This window comes from Genypterus blacodes, unplaced genomic scaffold (assembly GCF_046128005.1).
Source record: "Genypterus blacodes isolate CSIRO-AG114 ecotype Tasmania unplaced genomic scaffold, CSIRO-AGI_Gbla_v1 ptg000003l_1, whole genome shotgun sequence".
NCBI classification, from domain to species: domain Eukaryota; kingdom Metazoa; phylum Chordata; class Actinopteri; order Ophidiiformes; family Ophidiidae; genus Genypterus; species Genypterus blacodes.
Window position 1 is genome coordinate 10,058,735 of NW_027466817.1, and position 20,838 is coordinate 10,079,572.

Consider the following 20,838-nt stretch of genomic DNA (forward strand, 5'->3'; position numbering starts at 1 on the left):
GAGATTTGGAGTCTCAGGTATGTATTCTTGCTATTGGGAGAATCCACCACTTCACCAGCTGCCGCAAATGTTTACTTAGACTTAACATGAACACATGAGTAAATAATGTTCTGCAGGCCTCATTCCCAGATTCTTTTCATAAACATTGAAAGAGCCTTTGGGTTCTCACTGACACTGTGCAGTTCTGCATGAGTTGCTGCTTCTGATAAGCAGGTGCTTACCACAGCCTGGTACAGAGCTCACTACGTGTGATTCAGTTTCGTCTACCTCACAACCCCCCCTGGCCTCGTGTTCAGCAACCGAACAAGTGTGCGACCTCAATTCAGCCTCGTGTCAGAGGTGGAGAGCCTCTACGTCAAAGGAAATCACAGACTAGAACTAGCAGGATTTACAAAGAAAAGACGCACGCCGGTGTGAAACTAGACAGAGGGGAACTCGAGTTGAAAAAAAGCCGAGCTCTGACGCTGTGAAAGTGAAGGCAGATTCATTGTCTGACTTTCAGCATGATTAACATCTGCATCATATTTTTTCCATGTGCTGCTGTATCTCCCCACCCCTGAACGTCTGCTTCCTCCCTGCGTGTGTGCAAAACCAAGCCTCCCTCCTCCTACAGGCGTCTTCCCCTTTTTGCACTTCATCTCATCACGTCTCCCCGCTCGGTTTCTCTCAGCCTTGCTGACATTTCAACTGTGGTTTTTATCATTTTCGCCAGAGAACATATGGTGTTTTTGTTTTTTTCCAACCACTTTCCTGTGTGCTAATGGTTTGAGAGCATCATGTGGGACTGTAGTGGCTTGGTTGCAAGCCATCAGCTGTGAAGGGGCTCATCTGAAACTCTTCCTTTGACTATCCTGGACTGAACGTCCCCAGATTGGAAACAGCTTTGGAATGTGTCTGAAGATCGTCACTCACTGGACGGCCATCTTTACATTCAGGACACACATCCCATCAGGAACAGCAGGTGAGCACATTAGTACCTTTTTATGAACCCATTCAGCAGATGCTTTTAACTAAAGTGACGTACATATGAGATTGAAGTTAGAAGCCTCACATACACCTGAAAAACAAATGTCACAATATAAAAAAAAACGAGTTTAGTTTGAAGCTATACTTATCCTGTCTGGCTTTTCTTTGTATTGCTGTCAAGGGGAAGGCAAATTCAGTATTTTCAACAACTTTCCCCACTGGTGCACGTACACAAATTCACAAAACAGTACAAGAGGGCAGAATCATGGCCTCTGCATTAAGTAAAGTAAAAAACATTTAGGAAATTAAAGTATATCTTCTTTTTGGGTGAAAAAAGAGGGTGAGGTTTTGTTGAATTCTTTATTGGTGACAGGACTGCAATAACACCCGAGGCTTAGCCGGGCTTCACAACATTAACAAATACATAGTTGGCTCAGATGTGAGGGAGGGCTGAAAGGAAACATAAGCCTGTATTTGGTCGACTTTTTATGTGACAGATGAACGCGTAAATATCGTTTCATTCTCGAGTAAACACAGCAAAAGTTGAAATGACAGGCTGGAGGAATGCAGGAAAGAAGACGTGCTGTAGAAATGAGTGGCAAAGGGAAAGAAACGGACCAGACATGTTCAGGGTTATTGTTAGTAGGAGGTGGAGAACAGATGCAGACTGATGAGTAATAACCTCCAAAACAGATTTATGTGCAGGACTTTCCCCTTACAGCACCCAATGCTTCATCCCCAGACCAAAGATATAAGATAAGACTTTAAAACTTTTTCATTCTGATGAAATTGCTGTGAAATGACTCGGTGACCAATGAGTCAGGGAAGATCCAATAATTAAATATTATTCAAAAATCCAGTTACACCCTTCTGCATGTGCCTTCATTACCACACACACACACACACACACACACACACACACACACACACACACACACAGTAAAGATGATGTGAGTCTAAGTGGCTCCTCCATTATTGAGTTTGGATGGCACAGCCTACCTCTAATGGCATTATGAGCTTCCTGTTCCTATAAACAGACCGTGCAACAGCGAAAAGGCGTTAAAAAATAGGCATGAAATATCAAACATTCTGAATAGCCACAGAGATGCACAGTCATGATTGGATTTCCCAACGCAGTGAAACGGCCTAATCATATCTGCCTATGCAAACCCTTTTAAAAAGTTGATTTACAGTTTTCAGCAACAGATGCACAAGATTCTGATCTGTGTTTGGCGGTGCTGACCATGTTTTGTTTTTTTTAGCCTTTGGCAGTTTTAAATGGAGATGAGACACGAATATTCCAGATTGGTCTCAGTCCAGGTACACAGTGCACAAGGATCAAACATGTTTCAGGCCCAGATTGTCGTTGAAGTCTCAATGTTTATGAAGGATCTTAAGATTTTTCTGGATTGTGAGGTTTGTGTATTTGTACATAGTGCACATACAGTATAAACTGGGATCTGTATCGGCCCAACAGCCCAGTGTGACACAACAAAGTTATTCTTGGTACATAGGACTGGAAGGTTCCCAAGCGTAATTTGCAAGATACTGCTGTAGTGTGAGATGTTTGTTAAAATTGGATTTTACTTCTTCCGATCTGCTCAGAAGCCATTTGGGGCCGCAGAAGTGTGACCTAAGACATTGAAAGTGTTATCGTCCCGACATCCTGGAGTTCGGGTGAACCTCAGAGGAACACAGACTGTGAAATGTTGCATGGGCTGTGGCGGATGTTCAACATGTGGGTAGTGTTGTATTTGCAGTCTGAACCAGATTTATCTGGCTGCAATCACAGCGGTGGCTTTGTGATTAGTGGGTACGTAGGATTGTGCATCTACAGTGTGCATCAACAACACAATAAACATGATGAATTCATCAATGTGTGAGGTGCATCTAAACACAGGTTTGTGGGAGAGACGGCCCACTCATTGCGCTCTGATGTCTGTTATAGGTTGAACTGCCAGTGTGAGGTTCCATCCCAATTTGCATGAGCTGATCTGTGTCTGTGTCTGAGTGGCTTGTTTGTCTCCCCAGAGAATCATGACTTTTTATAGCGCACGTTAATTAGGCTTCAGTTACAGCGAAATGCAAATGCTCACTTTGTGCCTGCAGCCTGTGCTCGGCCATGCAGGACAACAAGTGCGTCCATTTTTATAGGCAATTTAGACGAAGCAGCATTATGATCAGTATTAGTTCCCTGTTGATCTCCGTGGGACATTGAGATGGAAATGCATAATGCGTCTTCTCCATACAGAGCAGCTCAGGCCATAAGGAGAGGATTTAGCCATCACAGTCTCTCATCAGAACTGTGGGTGCAAACGCTGAGAGACATCTGAGCCTCGACCTTGACTAGAGCAGGAATGTAAAGCGTCTCTGATCAGTCTGTCTGCTTTTCTCACACTTACAGGTGCATTTCTTTAGGAAAGTGAGAAACGGATCTGTGATAACCATGAACTTCACATCCTCACCGACGGCCACGACCACAAACTCAACTATATGTGTGGCAATCGGCAAGAGCGCCATCAGCGACCTCCTGATGGGCGTTTACATCGTGGCTTTTATCTTTGGTATGATCTTCAATGTCCTCACTCTGGGCCCCATTTTGCAGCAAGTGAAGAGACAAAATGTCCTGGGCATCTTCCTCCTCAGCCTGTCCTTCTCTGACGTGCTCTTCCTCCTCACCATGCCCCTTTGGATTAATTACTACAACCAGGACCACCGCTGGAAGCTGGGCCCCGTTTCTTGCAACATCGCTGGCTTCATCTACTACACCAACATGTACATCAGCATCCTCCTGCTCTGCTGTATCTCGGTAGACCGCTGCCTGGTGGTCATCTTCCCGCTGCGCTCCAAAACCTACCGCACCTACCGCTACGCCTGGGCCCAGTGCATCATTGTCTATGTTGTGGTCGTGGTGTGGCACATCATGGTATTGATTAATGACAATCTCACAGACCTCCACGATGAGGTAAACAGCAATGACCGCTGCTATGAGACTTATCCCATGACCAACCCTGTGGCCATGTTCAACCTGCTGCGAGTGGGCATTGGCTTCGTGCTGCCCCTGCTGGTGTTGGCAGTGACCTACTGGAAAGTGCTGGCCACTGTGGGCCAGAGTCCCGGTCTAAGCAGCCAGGCTAAGAGAAAGGTCCGCCTGCTCTCCTTTGGGGTCATCGGCATTTTCTCTATTTGTTTTGCTCCGTACCATATCCTGCTGCTCGCCCGCTCGCTGGCCTTCTACCTGGACGACAGCAATCTTCAAAGTTACTGCAAGTTTGAACAAAAAATGCACTTTGCCTTCTCATGCACGCTGGCTGTGTCCAGTCTGAACTGTGTGGTGGACCCGGTGCTTTATGTGCTAGTGAGCAACAGCGTCCAAGAGGAGGTGAGGCTGTGCTGGAGGAGGCATAGAAGGACAGATACAGGACAGAACTGCAGTCTGACTGGATACAACAGAGGGAAGGGAAATCAAAATTTAATATAAAATGTCAGATGTGCATACTGTGCATGTGTGTGTGCATCTTGTGCATGTGTGGCAGTTATGGAATAAATTATTTTATCTACTGAAGTTGCAAAAACATAAATCTGCAGTATATCAGTATTTCTTAGGTGTTGAGGGCAGAGGCAAACCATGCATGGAGCCAATCTGCACATCTGGAGCAGTTAGGGGTTCAGTGTCTTGCTCAACAACACCTTGACGGGCTGGGAGAAGCCCGGAATCAAACCGGGAACCTTCCAATCCCTAGACAGCTGCTCTATCATCCTGAGCATGTTGCTGTGCATAAATGTGCTGTAATTATATCTGGTTCATGTTAATATCTCAATATAGTCCACATGTGGAGATTATTGTTTGTCTTGAATTATAAAGAAAAAAGAAAAAGATACCATGTTTTTCAGGGCAAAATGGAGTTTCTTTCTCACTGAACAGCCAAAATAAGTCTTGTTCTAGTAAAATATTTCTTAACTGTTCAAACAGAACATGTTTCTGGATCAGGACTGAATTTAAACTTATTGATTGTCTGTCATAGAATAAGTGTCCCTGATTATTTTCATTCAGATTGAAAACATTAAAATCAAATTCTTGTGTCTGGATTCATCACTAAAACAGATTCCTGCCTGGACGCTGCCTCGTCCTTCCTGTAGGCTTTGTCTAAATGAGCTCAGGACATTTTAAGGAATCCTGCTAACATCAAACAAAACAAAGGTACAAATGTAAGTATTGAGCTCACGTATACTGTAAGTGTATTTTTTACTTAACAATTAATTAATTTTTTCATGCAATTCCCTAAATCTAAATTAATTACGCAAAATGAAAAAACTAAACATAGCCCCACTAAATCGTTCTTAACTGCAAAAAAAGAGTTAAGGGTTTTTGTTACTTTCCACTTCATGTATTCATCTGCATGATTACTCATCCATGTCCTTGACTTAAGAGTGTTCTTACACGCTGTAATCAAACCTGAGTGTATACATAAAGCACCTTGGCATTGTCTTGTTTCCTGCGTGGAGGAGCTGAGTGAGTGGGTTGTTGTGGATTCCTCTCAGGTTCTTCGCTGGCAGCCACTTGTAGGTGTAGGTGGAGATGGCTGCAGCTGAAAAGCTCTTTTGTTTTCCCTCAAATCTGTAGGAGATTATTGTCATTGTGATTGCATGACCCTCGTCCAGCTAAAAGTGGATTCATGTGTGAAATGTATCTGAATATTTTGATGGAGAGTGGCCACTTGTTTTTATGTGTCAGTGAAACTAAATAAACCAAACTATGTGAAACAGTGATGCGGGTGATATGTTTGGTTAATGCACAATGGTTCTCAAACTGTGGTGCCACCAGGGTTACCTGAAGTGTCGTCTTTCTTCAGAGAATCGGAACCATTGGAAAGCTATCAAATGTCAGTTAATGTTCAAAAATAAAACATTTTTTAATAAGAAATAATCTTTTTAATAATTTGTGGTTGATACGACAATTATTTTCCCTACAAATCTAAATGTCTTTGAATAAACATCAACATAGATCCAACATGGGGCAAATTGGGAAAAATGTCATAGTAACCATGGACCAAATGGGTCATTTTTGTAAAAGGCCCGTATCTTGGACAAGGTAAGAGCGAGACCTCTAGAAATTCAACCACATCATCTACATGGCACTAGAATCATTTGCTGCAAGTTTGCGGCAAATTTCAATTTTGGTCAAATTTGGGAAACATGACAGATCATCAGAAATCACCCTTGTCACAAAAATGTCATAGTAACCATGAACCAAATGGGTTGTTTTTGTAAAGGCCCATATCTTGGACAAGGAAAGAGCTAGAGCTCCAGAATTTCAACCACATTATCTTAATTATATACTTTATATCAATATATGAATTGATATTTTGTCATTTTTGAATATAAATATATATTTAAATGTAATAAAGCATCACATGCTAGATGTGAATCCAACCACATCATCTAGATGTGGTTTGTCGCATTTGATGGAGTGCATTTCTCTCTGTTGAATCCATATATTTGTAAATCTGATTTTGAAAGAGTCAGTGCCTCCCCAGCCACGAACCTCACTGCGAACCTCACTCCACGTCACTGAATAGCTTAGAATTGAATGCACAATAACTGGGTAGCTATGTTTATACATGGCACTAGGCCCAGTTTGATATAAAACACAATTTTATACAATACATATAGTAGGGGGTCCCTGCTGCATCTCTCCATCAGTTGAAGACCCCTGGTCTAGATTGAATAGTAAACCCAGATGGCCCAGGCACCGGACCAATGATCATATTTTCAATGGGTCTAAGATGAAAATGAACTTTGCCTATGAATAGTGAGAGAAAAGAAGGTGATTGAGGGGACATCCGGGTTCCCTGAAATGTGACGATAACCCCTGTCTCAAAAGCAGCAGGTGGAGACTATATGGCCATATTCGTAGATAATTATGAATGAAACTACGACATTTCAGTGTCACATGAAAAAAACAACAAGTGTGTGTGCATTTATGTGTGTGTGTGTGTGAGAGAGAGAGAGAGAGAGAGAGAGAGACTTTTAATAATTTTTGTATATTCATATATTCGTTTGATACAATTATATGAATGAAACTCTCAGGCCAAATATGAATCAGGATCATTCTTACCGTAAATCTGAGCTGACCGTTGGGGAGCGATGGAGAAGCACAGTGGGAGAGAGAAAAGATGAAGGCTTTCACTGCTGCATGGATATTCGCTCATTATTCATACAGCAGTTCTGTTATGCTTCAATATGACACTTTGCAGGCCACATCAATACATTACCAGCTGGGTAAATGGCAGGTAACCAGCGTGGGTTTGCTCCGACTGTTTCCTCGGAAGCTTGTAGCACAGAGATGTGGGATGTGGCACATGGGGTCCTTTGTTGGTTGTCGCAAGAGTAATATTGAAAGCGATGCCCTGGCGATTTTATGCAACATCGTGATTTTCAGGTCATGTATGTCCAAACCCTTTCACTGCCATTGTTTTTGTGTGAGATGTAGCATTGTAGCAGGGCTTTGTAGCAGGACACGTTGCTACGTATTTGACAAAGATAAGATAGAAATGAGGCACCAAGCAATGAAAGCTAAGCAATACAATGTCAGTGACCTTGTTAGGACTTAAAAGGGTGTGCTCTCGCCATAAAATATTCCTACCAGTCAATCTAGGAAAGAGTGTACTACTTGGAAAATCAATTTGAATTATGACATTCTCATCTAAAAATGCAGAACACGTTTAAAAAAATGTCATCGAGCCACTGCACTTCATTCTTTAATCCCTGGATGATGCAGTTCCATTTCCTCCAGATCGAGCTCGTAATGAGCGAACTCGGGCAGCAGCCTGACTTTGTGGGAAACCAATGTGAATTTATTGATTAGCAGTTATGACTCACATACAGATGCGGCCTGAGTGCAATCAAAAGACTCCTCACTAGCAAATGTTTTTATTTCCACATACATTTCCTCATAATGAACAATTCTCTCTCATCATATATTAATGTTCCCCTGCATACCTCCTCTGCTGCTCTCTGTTCGAAATTAAGTGCATTGTTTTGATAAAGGAAGTCTTAAAATAACTACAAATCAATTGAGTGATTGACTTTGTGTTAGCATTTGGCCGAAAATGCATTTGTGAGCCGCAACAACCACAAGTGGTTCAGTAGTAGATTGGATGTTTGATTACCATCACAAGAGCCATAATGTCCTTTATATTACGTGACTGCGGACAGAATTGCACGACGAATCCACTCACAACCTTCGAGAAATGTTAATAAGCAATGATGTGTGTACATTTACGTTTACATGGATTTATGTATTTGTTACTTTTCTATTAACATTCAGGATATTCCGAGTTGGAAGTTGGAACCTTTTTGGAATAGCATCAGTGTGCATGTTGTTTGACATCTGAGGTCGTTGACATTAACATACATAGAGAACTGCTGCATATCAAACACTGTTATTATTTAAAAACACTTAACTGTAGTTTATTAACTGAATAAAGATGCAGTTTTTTATAGATCAAGTTTACTTTTCATATTATAATGTAGAAATAAAGGACAAATAAGGATTTTATTGAAACAAATATATTTCTGTTCTGCGTTTGGAATAATGAGCAGCCAAATGGAACACACTGTAGCCTAATGTCAGTCATATTGGAAACATTATGCATTTTGTACAGATGGGCTGCATGTGAATGAATGAATTCCTAACTGCTAAATTACATTAAGATCACAGTGATTTCATGTGTTTATGTTATCATATATGTAGCTGCAGTGGAACAGGCCTTATAGCATCTTTTGCTAACCGCCGATGTCAGGTTAGTGTGTTCACCCTTTTCCTGTTGACTTCAATTCTATAAAGAAGTCATTTGTACAACTCAGCTTGTTGACAAGTTGCAGGAGGCAAACAACAATCGGTACATTTCTAGCGGTTTCCATTTCTGTGACCTCGACTGAACTGATGCTCAAGTGGAGCCGAGTCGCTAAACTAGCATCACAACAGCCTGAACAATTTCCCATCATTTCCTTGAAGCTCAATTTCTAGTGTCAGGTGAAGCCACAATATTTTGCACTCGATAGGCTGTTTTCTATCTCCATACACAGAGAAACACATTATCTGTTTCTTAAGCTATTCTGCTGTGGATAGAAAAGCTATATCAGACTCATTCACGCTGGCCTGGGGAGGTGAATTGGGGACACAAATCACAAACAAAACCCAGGGGTCCTGCCTGACTAATGTACAGCACAGCTTCTTTAATGCTGGACACGGACTGAAAGTGTGCACAGGCTTTATCTTTCCCCATCAAAACTGCAATAGATCTTCCCAGATAGCCAGTTAGCAGGAAATTAAACCATTAATTCCTTACATGTCAGCCCTTCCAGTTAAATCATTTGTGCCAAGCGCTTAAAAGGGAGGTGACGATAGAAGCCCTCATGGCTATTTGACGCTGTAACATCTGATTTGTTGAATAATGGCTTTGAGGCGTTGGCCACTAACATGGTGACTGCTCCACTGGATTCAGAGTCAGTACCTACTTATAACGAGTGGCTTAAAGTGCTCAGTGATAGAAAACAGTCCTTTTCCCTCTCAAATGGCCATGGGGAACTTTATCTCTTAACACTTATATATGTGTATAATACGTGTTTGCATCGCCTGCGCTACTTGGAAAGTGCAAGCACAGGAAACAACTAACCTTTCCTCTTATAGATCACAAAGATAGGCGATAGAGACACTCTCTTGAAGTGCAATCAGGTTAACCACAGTGAACAGACGGAGGAAACTAGCCGCTGCACAGCACACAGTGACGTAAGCTGATAGTGAAAAGGTGAAGATAACAACAACAACATGGGCAGGAAAGCCGAGTGTTCCTGTTTATGAACTGAACCAACAGTGTATTGGCCTTTTCCTTTATTACTGATAGACGATCTGCACTGTGCTGAAAAATAAATAAATAAATTCCTTAAATGTCATTTAGATTTAAAAAATTGGCACCGTGGTTGAGATTCTTTATAAAAAAAAATCGTTACATATAAAAACTGACTTGGTGTCTGGGCAGTGACAGACTAAGAGCACAGTAATAAACCTTTGCCACCCGTGGATATTTTAGCTAGAAAATTGTCAGTGATGATTGATAAAAAGCATTATGAGCAGTTAGCCTGGCGTCAGCAGGGCGGTAGCTATGGGGCAAAGTGTTCGTGCTCTGAATGTAATGTTGATCTTTGAGTTTGTCTTGTTTTCTAGACAAAATCATTTGGACGTGTGGTGAGAAGGTGACATACGTTATTACATTACATCACATTACAATCATTTGTCAGACACTTTTATCCAAAGCGACTTACATTACATTACCACCCTTCGCAGAGGGGGGAGCAATTGAGGGTTCGGTGCCTTGCTCAGGGGCACCTTGGCAGGGACTTGAACCGGCAACCCTCCGGTTCCCAAGCGGAAGCTCTACCCACTCGACTACTGCCTCCCTGTATAATCCCTTATAATTGCTGTTCATATGAATTTTTTTTCCAATCTTGTCTACACACTCAACACAGGCGCAACCAAATGTAATGTGCAAGCTTCCATGTCAGGCAAACATGCTCTTGAATATGCATGACCTCATTAACACATTCCCTGTGACACGGCCACAGATAACAGAATGGTAATGAAATTCTGGTGTGCTAAGCAAAACCATGGTGACTTAATGAATGATTTCAAATTACAGTGGTGCTACACATTTACTGTTGAATTTGATGAATTATGCCCTTGTTTTATTGTTTTCTGGTGTGTTGTAAAAGTTATTGTGCACACTTCGAACAAGCAATTACAGATAAGGTGCATGAATTACAAGATAATTTTCCTTCCAGACTGTGGCTACCAGCCTGAAACGCTAAAACTCAGTCACAATTCCTAAACGTAGGCACAAAACATTTACTTTTACATTCAGCTTTCACATAGATAACAAAAGTGACGGAGGCACCTTTACATTTTGCCGTTGGAAACACCATTCAAACAGAATTATGAAAGGACAGAGGTTCAGAGGCCTACTGTGGACTATGGAGGACTCGAGACTTGTGAGGACTCAAAGACCAGGTCGGCTAGAGTTTGAAGTTTATCTCTCTAAACAGTCTGAGCTGGTTGGTTTCTCACAGGTTCACACATTAGAAGAGAGTCTAGAAGAGAGTGAAATTGCTTTGAGTTGGCTTACATATGGGGATCTGTCGCAGACCAAAACATGCAAGACAGATCAACGTCTGTTCTGTTGGTTATAGGCTGTAAAACCCAACGGTGCAGTGACAGATAGAACAAATAGCTAAAAGCTCAAATAAAGCAGGTTGTACAACCAATACCACAATAATAATGCAGAGCTGAGGAGACATATTGTAGCTGAGCAGCAAGCACAACATAAATACATCAGGAGTCACATTGAGGCACAGCTCCTCTGAGTAGTCCGTTTGGAGAATCAATTGATGGTTTGGCTCTTGAAGTGAATGTTTACCGGACCGCTGTTACCAACCGCTCGTCTGAGCCCCCAGAAGGAGAGGCGGCACAGCGACAGCATGTTTATGCCCTTGTTGGCGCTTGTAAAGCTGTCAAATCTGCCTGGCGTCCAACCAAAAATAAGCACAAGAATCCCAAGCAAAGATGTCAGCTTCAATCGCACCAAACTGCTATCTGGTCTGGATCAACTGTTCATTAGTTTTATTGATAGTGAACTTTATTTGGTTCAGGTGACACTGAGAGAGATGACCGAATGTCTCAAAATGATGCACACACACACACAGAAGTCGAGTTGAGTGATTGCCATTTCTGGGCATTAGCATTGGTGTCACAGGTTCAAGTGTTTGCCTGCGTGTTAGGAATCTCTAAAACTGTTTTGGCATCAGCTCCTGGACGGCACCCTCTCCACCATCCTCCCCCGGCATGGACATAGGTATCCCTTCAGGTGCTTGCGTACCTTGCTGTGCAGTGATGCATAGATGAAAGGGTTGTAACACGCAGAGCTCATCGCCACTAAATGACAGCATATTTGCAGGATGTTCACGTAGCGCTTTCCAATGATGTGGAAGTCTGGGTCTAGATCCAGCAACAGGTTCAGCACCTACACAGGTACAAGACAACAAGACAAACCCCAATATATATGAATAACACAGGAACCAAAATTTTAATCAACATTACTTCAGGAAACTGCTGATGAAAACAATGATAGCAATGATCGTTTACATAAATGGGGATGAACAAATTAGATACAGGATTGCAGAGTAGATGAGATCATAAATCATACTTTTTTGAAAAATCACTTTAGGCACAGTTGTGGTCTGATTAGCGTCTGTGGCTTTAGCTTTGCATTTCACATCAACTTTGTGACTCACTTGCAAAGGCATCCAACAGAGGGCAAAGGCCAGCACAGAGGCCACCAGCAGAGAGAAGGTCTTCTTCCTCCTCTTGTTCCAGCGCTGCTGGTTGTGACATGGCTCCCCAGGCACAGCGTAGCGCTTTAGGCTGATGGTGATGGCACAATAGGATACACAGACTGACGTCAGCGGGATCATGTAGGTAGCTATGAGAATGAAGCAGGAATAGAGCAAGCGCAGGTGGCCACTGTTTGGCCAGAATTCCTCACACACAACCAGGTTCATGCCACTGGGACGCAGATCCAGATAGCGAGTATAGAGGCAGGGAGGGGCAGCCAGGGCCAAGGACACAATCCAGACTCCCAGGGTCACTGCCGCACAACCCGATGCTGAGATCCTCCTTCGGACCGGGTGAGCTGAAAGAACAAGGTCCACACAAACAGTAAATAACTCAAAAGCTACAAAGGCCCAAAAAGATTTCACAAAAACAGCCCGATTGCACAATTAAAGATTCTTAAAAGTATAAAATGAAAGCAGTTGACAAATTCACAATATAGCCAGTGTTAAGGGACAAACCACATGCCAATTAAATTCCAAAACCTAAACTAAAGTAGTTGTGCAATCGTGAATGTAGTAACTTAAGTTACTCATTCACTTTTATTGTTTAAATTTGAATTAGAAATGTTTTTTGATTTTTGTTTGATTTTTTCCAGCAGAAACATTGCAATAATAAAAATAATATTGCCTTATGTTGTCATGAGATCTATATCTCGTCTAGCAAACATAAGCAAAATAACAATTCTCACAAGAATACTACATTGCAGGACAACAGTAAAAACCAAAGTGTAAAAACCAAATCAACAAATGTCAAATCAGTACAATTCTGAATGGATTCTATGGAATTGCATGTGTGTACCTAATAATAGATAAACGAGTATAATCACCAATATTAAGATCAAGTCCTGCTCTTACCTACAACAATGTAGCGATCCACAGCGATGGCAGTGAGGGAGAGCGCTGATGCAAACACGGTGGCACATTGCAGCAGTGGGACCAGGTAGCAGAGCGGCCGTCCAAAAGCCCAGCCGTGGCTGTCGAAGGCGTACGATGCCGTCAGCGGGACACAACTCAGACACATCAGCAGGTCACCAGCCGCTAAGTTACCGATGAAAAAGTTGGTGGCGTTGTGGAGCTTTTTGTCCGCCAAGATACAGGCCAACAAGAAGGAGTTTCCAACACCTGCCACCACCAAAAGGACGCAATAGAGAGGCATGAAGAGAGGCTTGAAACGTAGAAGAAGCTCCATGCCTACAAACATGTCCAGTGGGTCACTATGGTTAAGTCCTTGACTCTTGCCGGCTTCTAGGATTTCCTGTTCTGTGTCGTGGCTGCTGTTCCTCAAAGCCTCACCGAAGAAGATATCCATGTCTTGGCAAACCTGATAATGAGGAAAAACATCATCAAAACGCTTGGACTATTGCTTCGATTACAACAAGAAATACATTTCCTGCAGAGAATGCACTGTGATGGCAATTGCTGAAACTGCTGCCAAATGCTGATAAAAAGATTGAAGCCTGAAGACCGGGAAAGTGGTTTCTGTACCTTCTGTATGCAATCAAGCATTTTAAACGGGCACTATCGAAACAAACTGTACAGATGCTGTAAAAAATCCTGGAAGAAAAATGAACCTGAAACAATCAACAAGCTACAAGCAGTTTGAGTGACAGGTCAAATCATTGCGGTATCTCATGAGGTTTATGTAACATTTCTTATATCAGGTACAATAAATATCCAGAGAAAGTGGAGCGGACATCTTCACCAGCAAAAAGTCCTGGCAATGGGAGAACAGCACTCCCTTCATTCACTCATCAAACACATTACTGGCTCATTGCACAAAGCAAAGTAGTAGATTCCTGTTTGCTACAGATGAGAATACAAAACCCAGACTAGAGAGTGCAGTCTGTCTAACCCAGACAGAAAGCTCAACTTCAGATATGTGCCGCCATTCCATTTGTGCTCTCTCCCATTGATTGGAACCTGATTGGAACCAGGATGGTAGAGCTGTTGTCTATAAATCGAATAGATCGAGAAAATTAGAAAAAAGAAGGAACAGAATGTCAAAAAAAGAGAGAAAGTAAACCTACTATTTAACCACCTATTTTTTCGTTTTCTCTTCCTTTCATTCATTTTCTTAACCTCTGTTTTTCTCAATTTTTCACTGAAGAAAAAATTATGGAATACAAAAACAAGATAAAAGCGGTGAAGAAAAAGAATGATTGAATGGAAAATCGAGGAAAAAAAGGTGAAGAAAAAGAACATAAAAATGAGAAAACAAGAAAACAGGAAAAAAGAGGTGACAACTCTGCATTATTCTTCACTTCTCTCAATTTGTGATTATCTATCCCACCTGCATCACCTTGATGATGATGAGGCATGTTGAGCTGAAAAATTGCACGAGCCATTTATTGCACAGTGGGCATTTAAGTGTCCTTTAAACTGACCTTTTCATCAACATTTGTATTAGCAACTTAGATCTGTGCTGAATTGTGGGGTAGATGAATCCACTCCAGCGATTCCATGCGTCTAAAACGTAGCCGCAATCAACGTGGAGGACGTGTTAGCAGATTTCCTATATCCACTTCACCCATGTTACTAACCGCTTGAGCATCGCTTGCCACTACAGAGCGAAACCTCACTCAGAGCCTGCATCACGTCTTTAATTCCACATTTGGTATGCATTGGTGTCCATTTTCAGCAGCAGGACTTTGTTTTCTGACTCGATCCGGCCTCATGCTGTCCACCCTGCCTGTCTGCGGAGGACACCAGAGAACACCCCCCTCGCCTGGTAACGCTGTTGCCATGGCCTTTATGGAGCCATGCAGACCCCATACTTAATTCCTGAGGCATGAGGAGAATTGAGAACCATTAAAATGCAAAAGAGGAGGAAGGACTCCTGGTGTCTCTGTTTGCCTCGTCTCTTTACATTTTTTATTGATGTTCTTGATATTCTGTACTCTTTCTGACTTTGCTGACGGCTCCTAACCTTTTCCTTTGTTAATGGCTGCGTTTCATTATTCCACGTCTCCAGAGATATTTGCATAAGGGGCGAGGCAGAGGCTGGATCAAACGTTTAATAAATATAAGCTGATTATGTGCCCTTCTTATGCTGTGACTTCTGCCACACTAATGGAGTTTTCATCCAATTTAGTTTTGACAAAAGTTTGTAAGCATCAAAACATTTGTGGATACAGCCGGTCACAATGGGAATTATGAATATTAGAATTGACGTGTGTTTGTCTCCTCCAGAACATCCCAGAATGCACTGCTGCTAACTCTCCCCCTCACATTTTGGCCCATTTCAATTTTGAGTTGAAATGTTGTTTGCAGCCCATCAGCTTGCTGATCGATCTATTTCAGTGCTGCCTCCTCTCTCATTGCGATGGTTGCGATCAGTTAGTGATATTATGATGATTATAGGCTGCTCGCCAATTTGAATTACTTTGACCTCTGACCTTTATCTATATGGAACAGCAGTGAAGGTAACAGGACAGAATTTGTCATATACACATAATTGTGAAAGGAAACACAACCAACTAAAACTTATGCAACAATGTATTTTTTCAATGTGGTTATTCCATTTTATCACTAAAAAGCCAATTTGATGGAACATTTGTTGTTCAGCAGAGTTTCCAGAGAAAACACGGATACCGTGAAAGAGATTGAGGAGGAAGGTTGAGCTTGATTGTGAGCGCTGGTTGATTTTAAAGTCGTAATATTAAAATCGTCACTTTATGGTTCAGAATTTGATTTCCAGATTGACAATGAGCAACTGCAGGGTGAATGTTATTAATCTCTGCTGATCCGCTCATCCAGGGCTAGTCGCTCTGAGCAGCGTTTGCTCTGCCAACGAAATGTAAATTTAAAAGGTACAAACACGTGGATATAAAGCAGACCGTCGTGTTTAAAGAAGACCAGGGATGAAACTAAATGTAAAGAACTCAACCAAATAAGGCCATTTGATGGTTTAACGCAGTGATTCCCAAACTTTTTCTTCCCGCCCCCCTTATATAGATCAGAAGTTTTTCGAGGCCGTTCTTATTCATAACGCTCCTCTTCCGATCCCGCGCCGCGCCCCCCCTGCAGTAGCTCTGCGCCCCCCACTTTGGAAACTACTGGTTTAATGCAATTGCAGACCAAACTTTGTGTTGTGGTTGGTCATTGTTTTCGAATGCTTGTGGCGAGGTGGAGGTACATAAAAAACAAGTTGACACTGAATTTAATGCAGGGAGTCTTTTCAAGTGAAGTTTAAGGTCAACTACTTTACATACTGCAGTGTTTCCTGCAGTCTGTGTTTGTTTCTGGTGTTGAGGTGCATTTATTTGCTCCAAAATGAAAGCTGGATCCGTTCCCGTTGCCATGTGTAACACGTGGCACTGTGCTGCAGTTAATTTGCCGCTCACGTGTCATCGCTCACCCGGCCACATCTGCCACTGACAGGGCTCACACGAATTTCTACTTTACACCAATTAGTATTGATTTTCTGATGTTCCACCCCGTATGAAACAGAAGTAAAAACTGTTTTTGTGACATTGTGAGGGTCCTGTGGCCTGGCTCGTGGCCAGTCGCTGTTATTTTGTGGAGATTACAGACACCTTAATTTGATGTTTTCGTCTACTTTGAAAAACAACTTCACTCAAACGGAGGAAATGGGCTGTGAAATGAGCCTCACTCAGACTCAAGCCAAAAAGACTTTAACGCAAAAATGGTAAAAATGAACCCTTAGTGAATTCAATGTCTGAGTAGCGCTGCAGCCTTGACACGGGTGTGTGTGTGTGTGTGTGTGTGTGTGTGTGTGTGTGTGTGTGTGTCTGCGTGATCTTTTTACTGATCGAACCTTGCTGAGATTTACACTTTACGCCATCATGATTTCCCACATAGCATTCATATATATATAATTAAATACTTTGAACATAAAACGGATGAAATATACAGTATACTGTCCCTTCCATCCATTTCACACTATATTATATGATATGTTTTGTATATTTACTGGTGTACATAATTCTAATATAGGTTTGTATGTAACATTAGACATATTAGACGGCTATTTAGACTCCAAAGCATAGAGGAAAAGGGTTACCCGAACATCGTGATCATCAACATCAACCAGTAACAACAATCTTCTTTGTCTTATCACGATTGAAATATCTTGTGCGAGAGATGAGCAAACAGCAGAAATGTAAATTACAAATAATAAAGGAGTAAAATAGGACTCAAGTTCATGAGGCACGTGTCCTGATTTGCCTCTTTGGATGCTCTTGTAATTGGTTCCCTGATGGGACAGCCTCCTGTGAATGACAGCAGCTGTAATGAAGTTATTAGTAAATTAAAGTCCCTTTTTTTCTCCCTGGAGGTGTCTAAATCCAGCCTCTCGTTTGTCTTTCCTGGGCAGTATATTGCTTATAATAATGGTAATGCTCGCAAAATAAAAAGACAAACCTATGAATTAGATCATAAACGTGCTTGTTGTTATTTTACATGTCTCACACATGAGCGATGGGAAAGGCGTGGAAAACATGTGTGAAGATCATTGTTGCCTTTGTATGTACTGTGTGTGTATGTGTGTATGCAGTGAATTATATAACTCTATACTGTACTGTCATAGCATTGCCACACTACACTGTTGATCATATTCCTATATGTGCATACACTCTGCACTTTACTGCTGTTTCAATGCTAAAGTGCATTTCTTTGTCTCAGTATTCGAACCATGTATGCAATGACTATAAAGTTGAATCAAATGTAATTGATAATGAGTATCTTACCTGTTGCTGGTCTTTTTAAAAAGGAGATACTGCAAATATCCCAGACTGATGCCTCTTCAGCTCTGCCAAACCAGACTCTTTACTCGTCCTTTTATTGCTTTTTTAAAACTCCTTTTTTCCTTATAGTTTCAGCTCTCAGGTCTCGAATTCAACGCTGTGCAACGGCTCGTATGGGAGCCTGCAATGATCTTGAGTCAGGCAGGGGGACATCGCTCTCTCGCTCAGCAGCAAGAGGGGGAGAGAGAGAGAGAGAGAGAGAGAGAGAGAGAGACAGAGAGAGAGAGAGAGAGACCAACATCAGGGACCCTTCAAATAAACTGTGCCCCCTCCCACTCCCACCCCTCCCACTCAAATTCATTTCACACAAACACACACACACACACAGAGCTAGACACCTTGGCTTCCATTGATCACCGCGTGCTGGAAGATGTCATTTGCCCTCACAGGAGAGAGCGACCTCCATTATTTGCTGTACGGAACCCTTTATTATCTTAATTCTTCAACACCTGTCGAGGAGTGACACAAAAATGAGCAATCGAGGGAAAAACAAAATCACACCATATACGCACACACACAGACACACACAGACACACACAGACAAAGAAATCAAAGGAATGAATTGACTCTTCCTGCAACTCTGAGCATTTGACACAAGCTGTCACTCTGTATTGGACACAATCACCACTGACAGCCTGACAGCAACCACTCCTCCTCCTCCTCCTCCTCCTCCTCACCTTGATTCCTTCATCTCTCCCTGGGAGCGGCTATTCCTCATCACTATTTTTGTAAGTGTAACGACACCCTGACACTTGACCACTGAAAATTGGCTCCACAGGTCTTTTCCAAACATTCCGCACGTGATTCAGGACCTTTACCAGAACACAGAGCCCTCACACTCACACTGTTCCTGAGATGTACCAGAAGGCTCATAGCAGAAAGATACCGTGAAAGGAAGTAGCCAGTTGTTATGGATTTCTTTCATTCAGGGGAATTTCTTCTTCATGGGGCTTCGGTACTGATGGATAAAAAACCTGGTGTTGATTCCTTTGATTCTCGACACTGTGGAGAGTTTCAAAAGGAAAGGAGAAAGAAGCTGCAGAGGCATTCACAGAATTCTTCTTCTGAAAAACAGACGGTAAATAAAGAAGTAAATCATCATCAAAATGTGGAATGTTTTACTTTTTGGCTTAATTTTGAGCTTTGCCATCCAGTAAAAGTTCTGGATCGGTTACATCAGCCTCTCTAGTTGTGCAAGCTTGTTTACGGTACATTACATTTATAAAAAACGCCATGAAATCACCAAGTCACACAAATCACGAAAAGTCAGGATGGAATCTTATCTGACGCCGCACAGTTTCACTCTCAGGTTGGTGGAAAGGTTTCTATGGACACGTATCCATTGACTGTTGTTTCGCACATTGTGACGTGTGTGAGTAGAAAACTTTGAAATTAAAACACTTAAATATAATATAATAAATAAGGCAAAAAGGCGCTTATAAGGCAAAACTCAAATTAGAAATACAGAAGCTCAGCAACTTCAGTAAACAATATGCTAATCTGTGCTAGCATAGCACTTCACGCGACATTAAAGTTCTACCGTGGAGCAGTGATAGCAAAACAACAAATAACAGACACAGGAGTGAATTTAAGGGAAACTAAACATGGTTGGAGTTGTTTAAGCTTCTTACTTAGTATTTAGTCTCAAGCTAAATGTGATAAATTAACAACAAACAGTTCCAGAACAACAAACCAGAGTGGCTTAACATTTAACCTGTGTAGGTTTAATCAGAGCTGAGCACATATCCTACAGTTTACCACCAGAGGGTAATTCCGGTAGTGTTTCATGTAGCAATTTACGTTGTGTGTAGCAGCATTTGCTTCCACCATCACTGACAATTTCCTCATCGAAACAAAGCACAAAAACACAAAAGCACCATTGGTGAGAAGAGAGGTGAAGGATTTGTCACAGCAGGTTTAGAATATGGATTCTGTGATTTGCGAAGGATAAAGACAGAAATTATTCACAAAACGAGTCCAGATTTGGTAAGGAATTTAAACGTGAACACAAAAGATACAAACGCTAACTGTCTTTACCTGCAGTGTTTCATTGCAGACTTACTGACTAACAGACTCTTGTTGATTGATAAACAATCTGAATCATAATTATCCACAATCCCCATGGCTCTTTGTCTGATGGCCTCCCTGTAAAGAGGCTCTGTGCTGCAGTGATGTATGCACTTTCATAATTTAATTCTAAACTGGAGGCTGGCCCTTTGGCCTTGGAATAATTGTAATGCGTTGTGAGCATGCATGACTCTGTGCTGATGTCTGATGGAGCTGAACCACAGGTGTTACATTAAGGCACACATCTGCGAGCAATATCTGTATAATTAGACGTCAGTGAATGCAAGTCTTTTCTTTCTAAGTAATTAGAAGTGTGTGGGCATGTTCAAAATATACTCTTAAGTGGTGATGACGAATTTGATATTAGTTTAACTTAATACACAGGGGTAAGTCATAAAACCCCACAGGAGTTTGTTCAGATTTGTCCAAAGATGAATCTAGAATATAAATACCTGGAAAAAGAGCCTCACAGCCCCTTGTAAACAGGGAAGACGAGCAGTAAACAGAGGTGGAGGCGGTCTGCTGGAAACTGCTCTCACTTCAGCCATGTAGGTTTGATTTGCATTCAAAGTTGAAATGAAAGCACAAAACA

The 20,838-nt window shown here is 41.8% G+C and overlaps 2 protein-coding genes across 2 annotated transcripts; one reads left to right on the forward strand and one right to left on the reverse strand.

Annotated features, from left to right (window-relative positions):
* Positions 1–528: 528 nt before the first annotated feature.
* Positions 529–5,736, forward strand: gpr184 (G protein-coupled receptor 184). Its single transcript, XM_076141512.1, has 2 exons — positions 529–961; positions 3,371–5,736. The coding sequence occupies exon 2, from the start codon at positions 3,413–3,415 to the stop codon at positions 4,445–4,447; it is 1,035 nt and encodes a 344-aa protein (XP_075997627.1). The 5' UTR covers positions 529–961; positions 3,371–3,412; the 3' UTR covers positions 4,448–5,736.
* Positions 5,737–5,834: 98 nt separating this feature from the next.
* On the reverse strand, positions 5,835–20,807 carry LOC142991387 (prolactin-releasing peptide receptor). Its single transcript, XM_076141499.1, has 5 exons — positions 20,699–20,807; positions 18,123–19,181; positions 13,270–13,735; positions 12,316–12,713; positions 5,835–12,044 (listed from the first exon to the last, which is right to left on the reverse strand). The coding sequence occupies exons 3-5, from the start codon at positions 13,721–13,723 to the stop codon at positions 11,826–11,828; spliced, it is 1,071 nt and encodes a 356-aa protein (XP_075997614.1). The 5' UTR covers positions 13,724–13,735; positions 18,123–19,181; positions 20,699–20,807; the 3' UTR covers positions 5,835–11,825.
* Between the last annotated feature and the right edge of the window lie 31 nt (positions 20,808–20,838).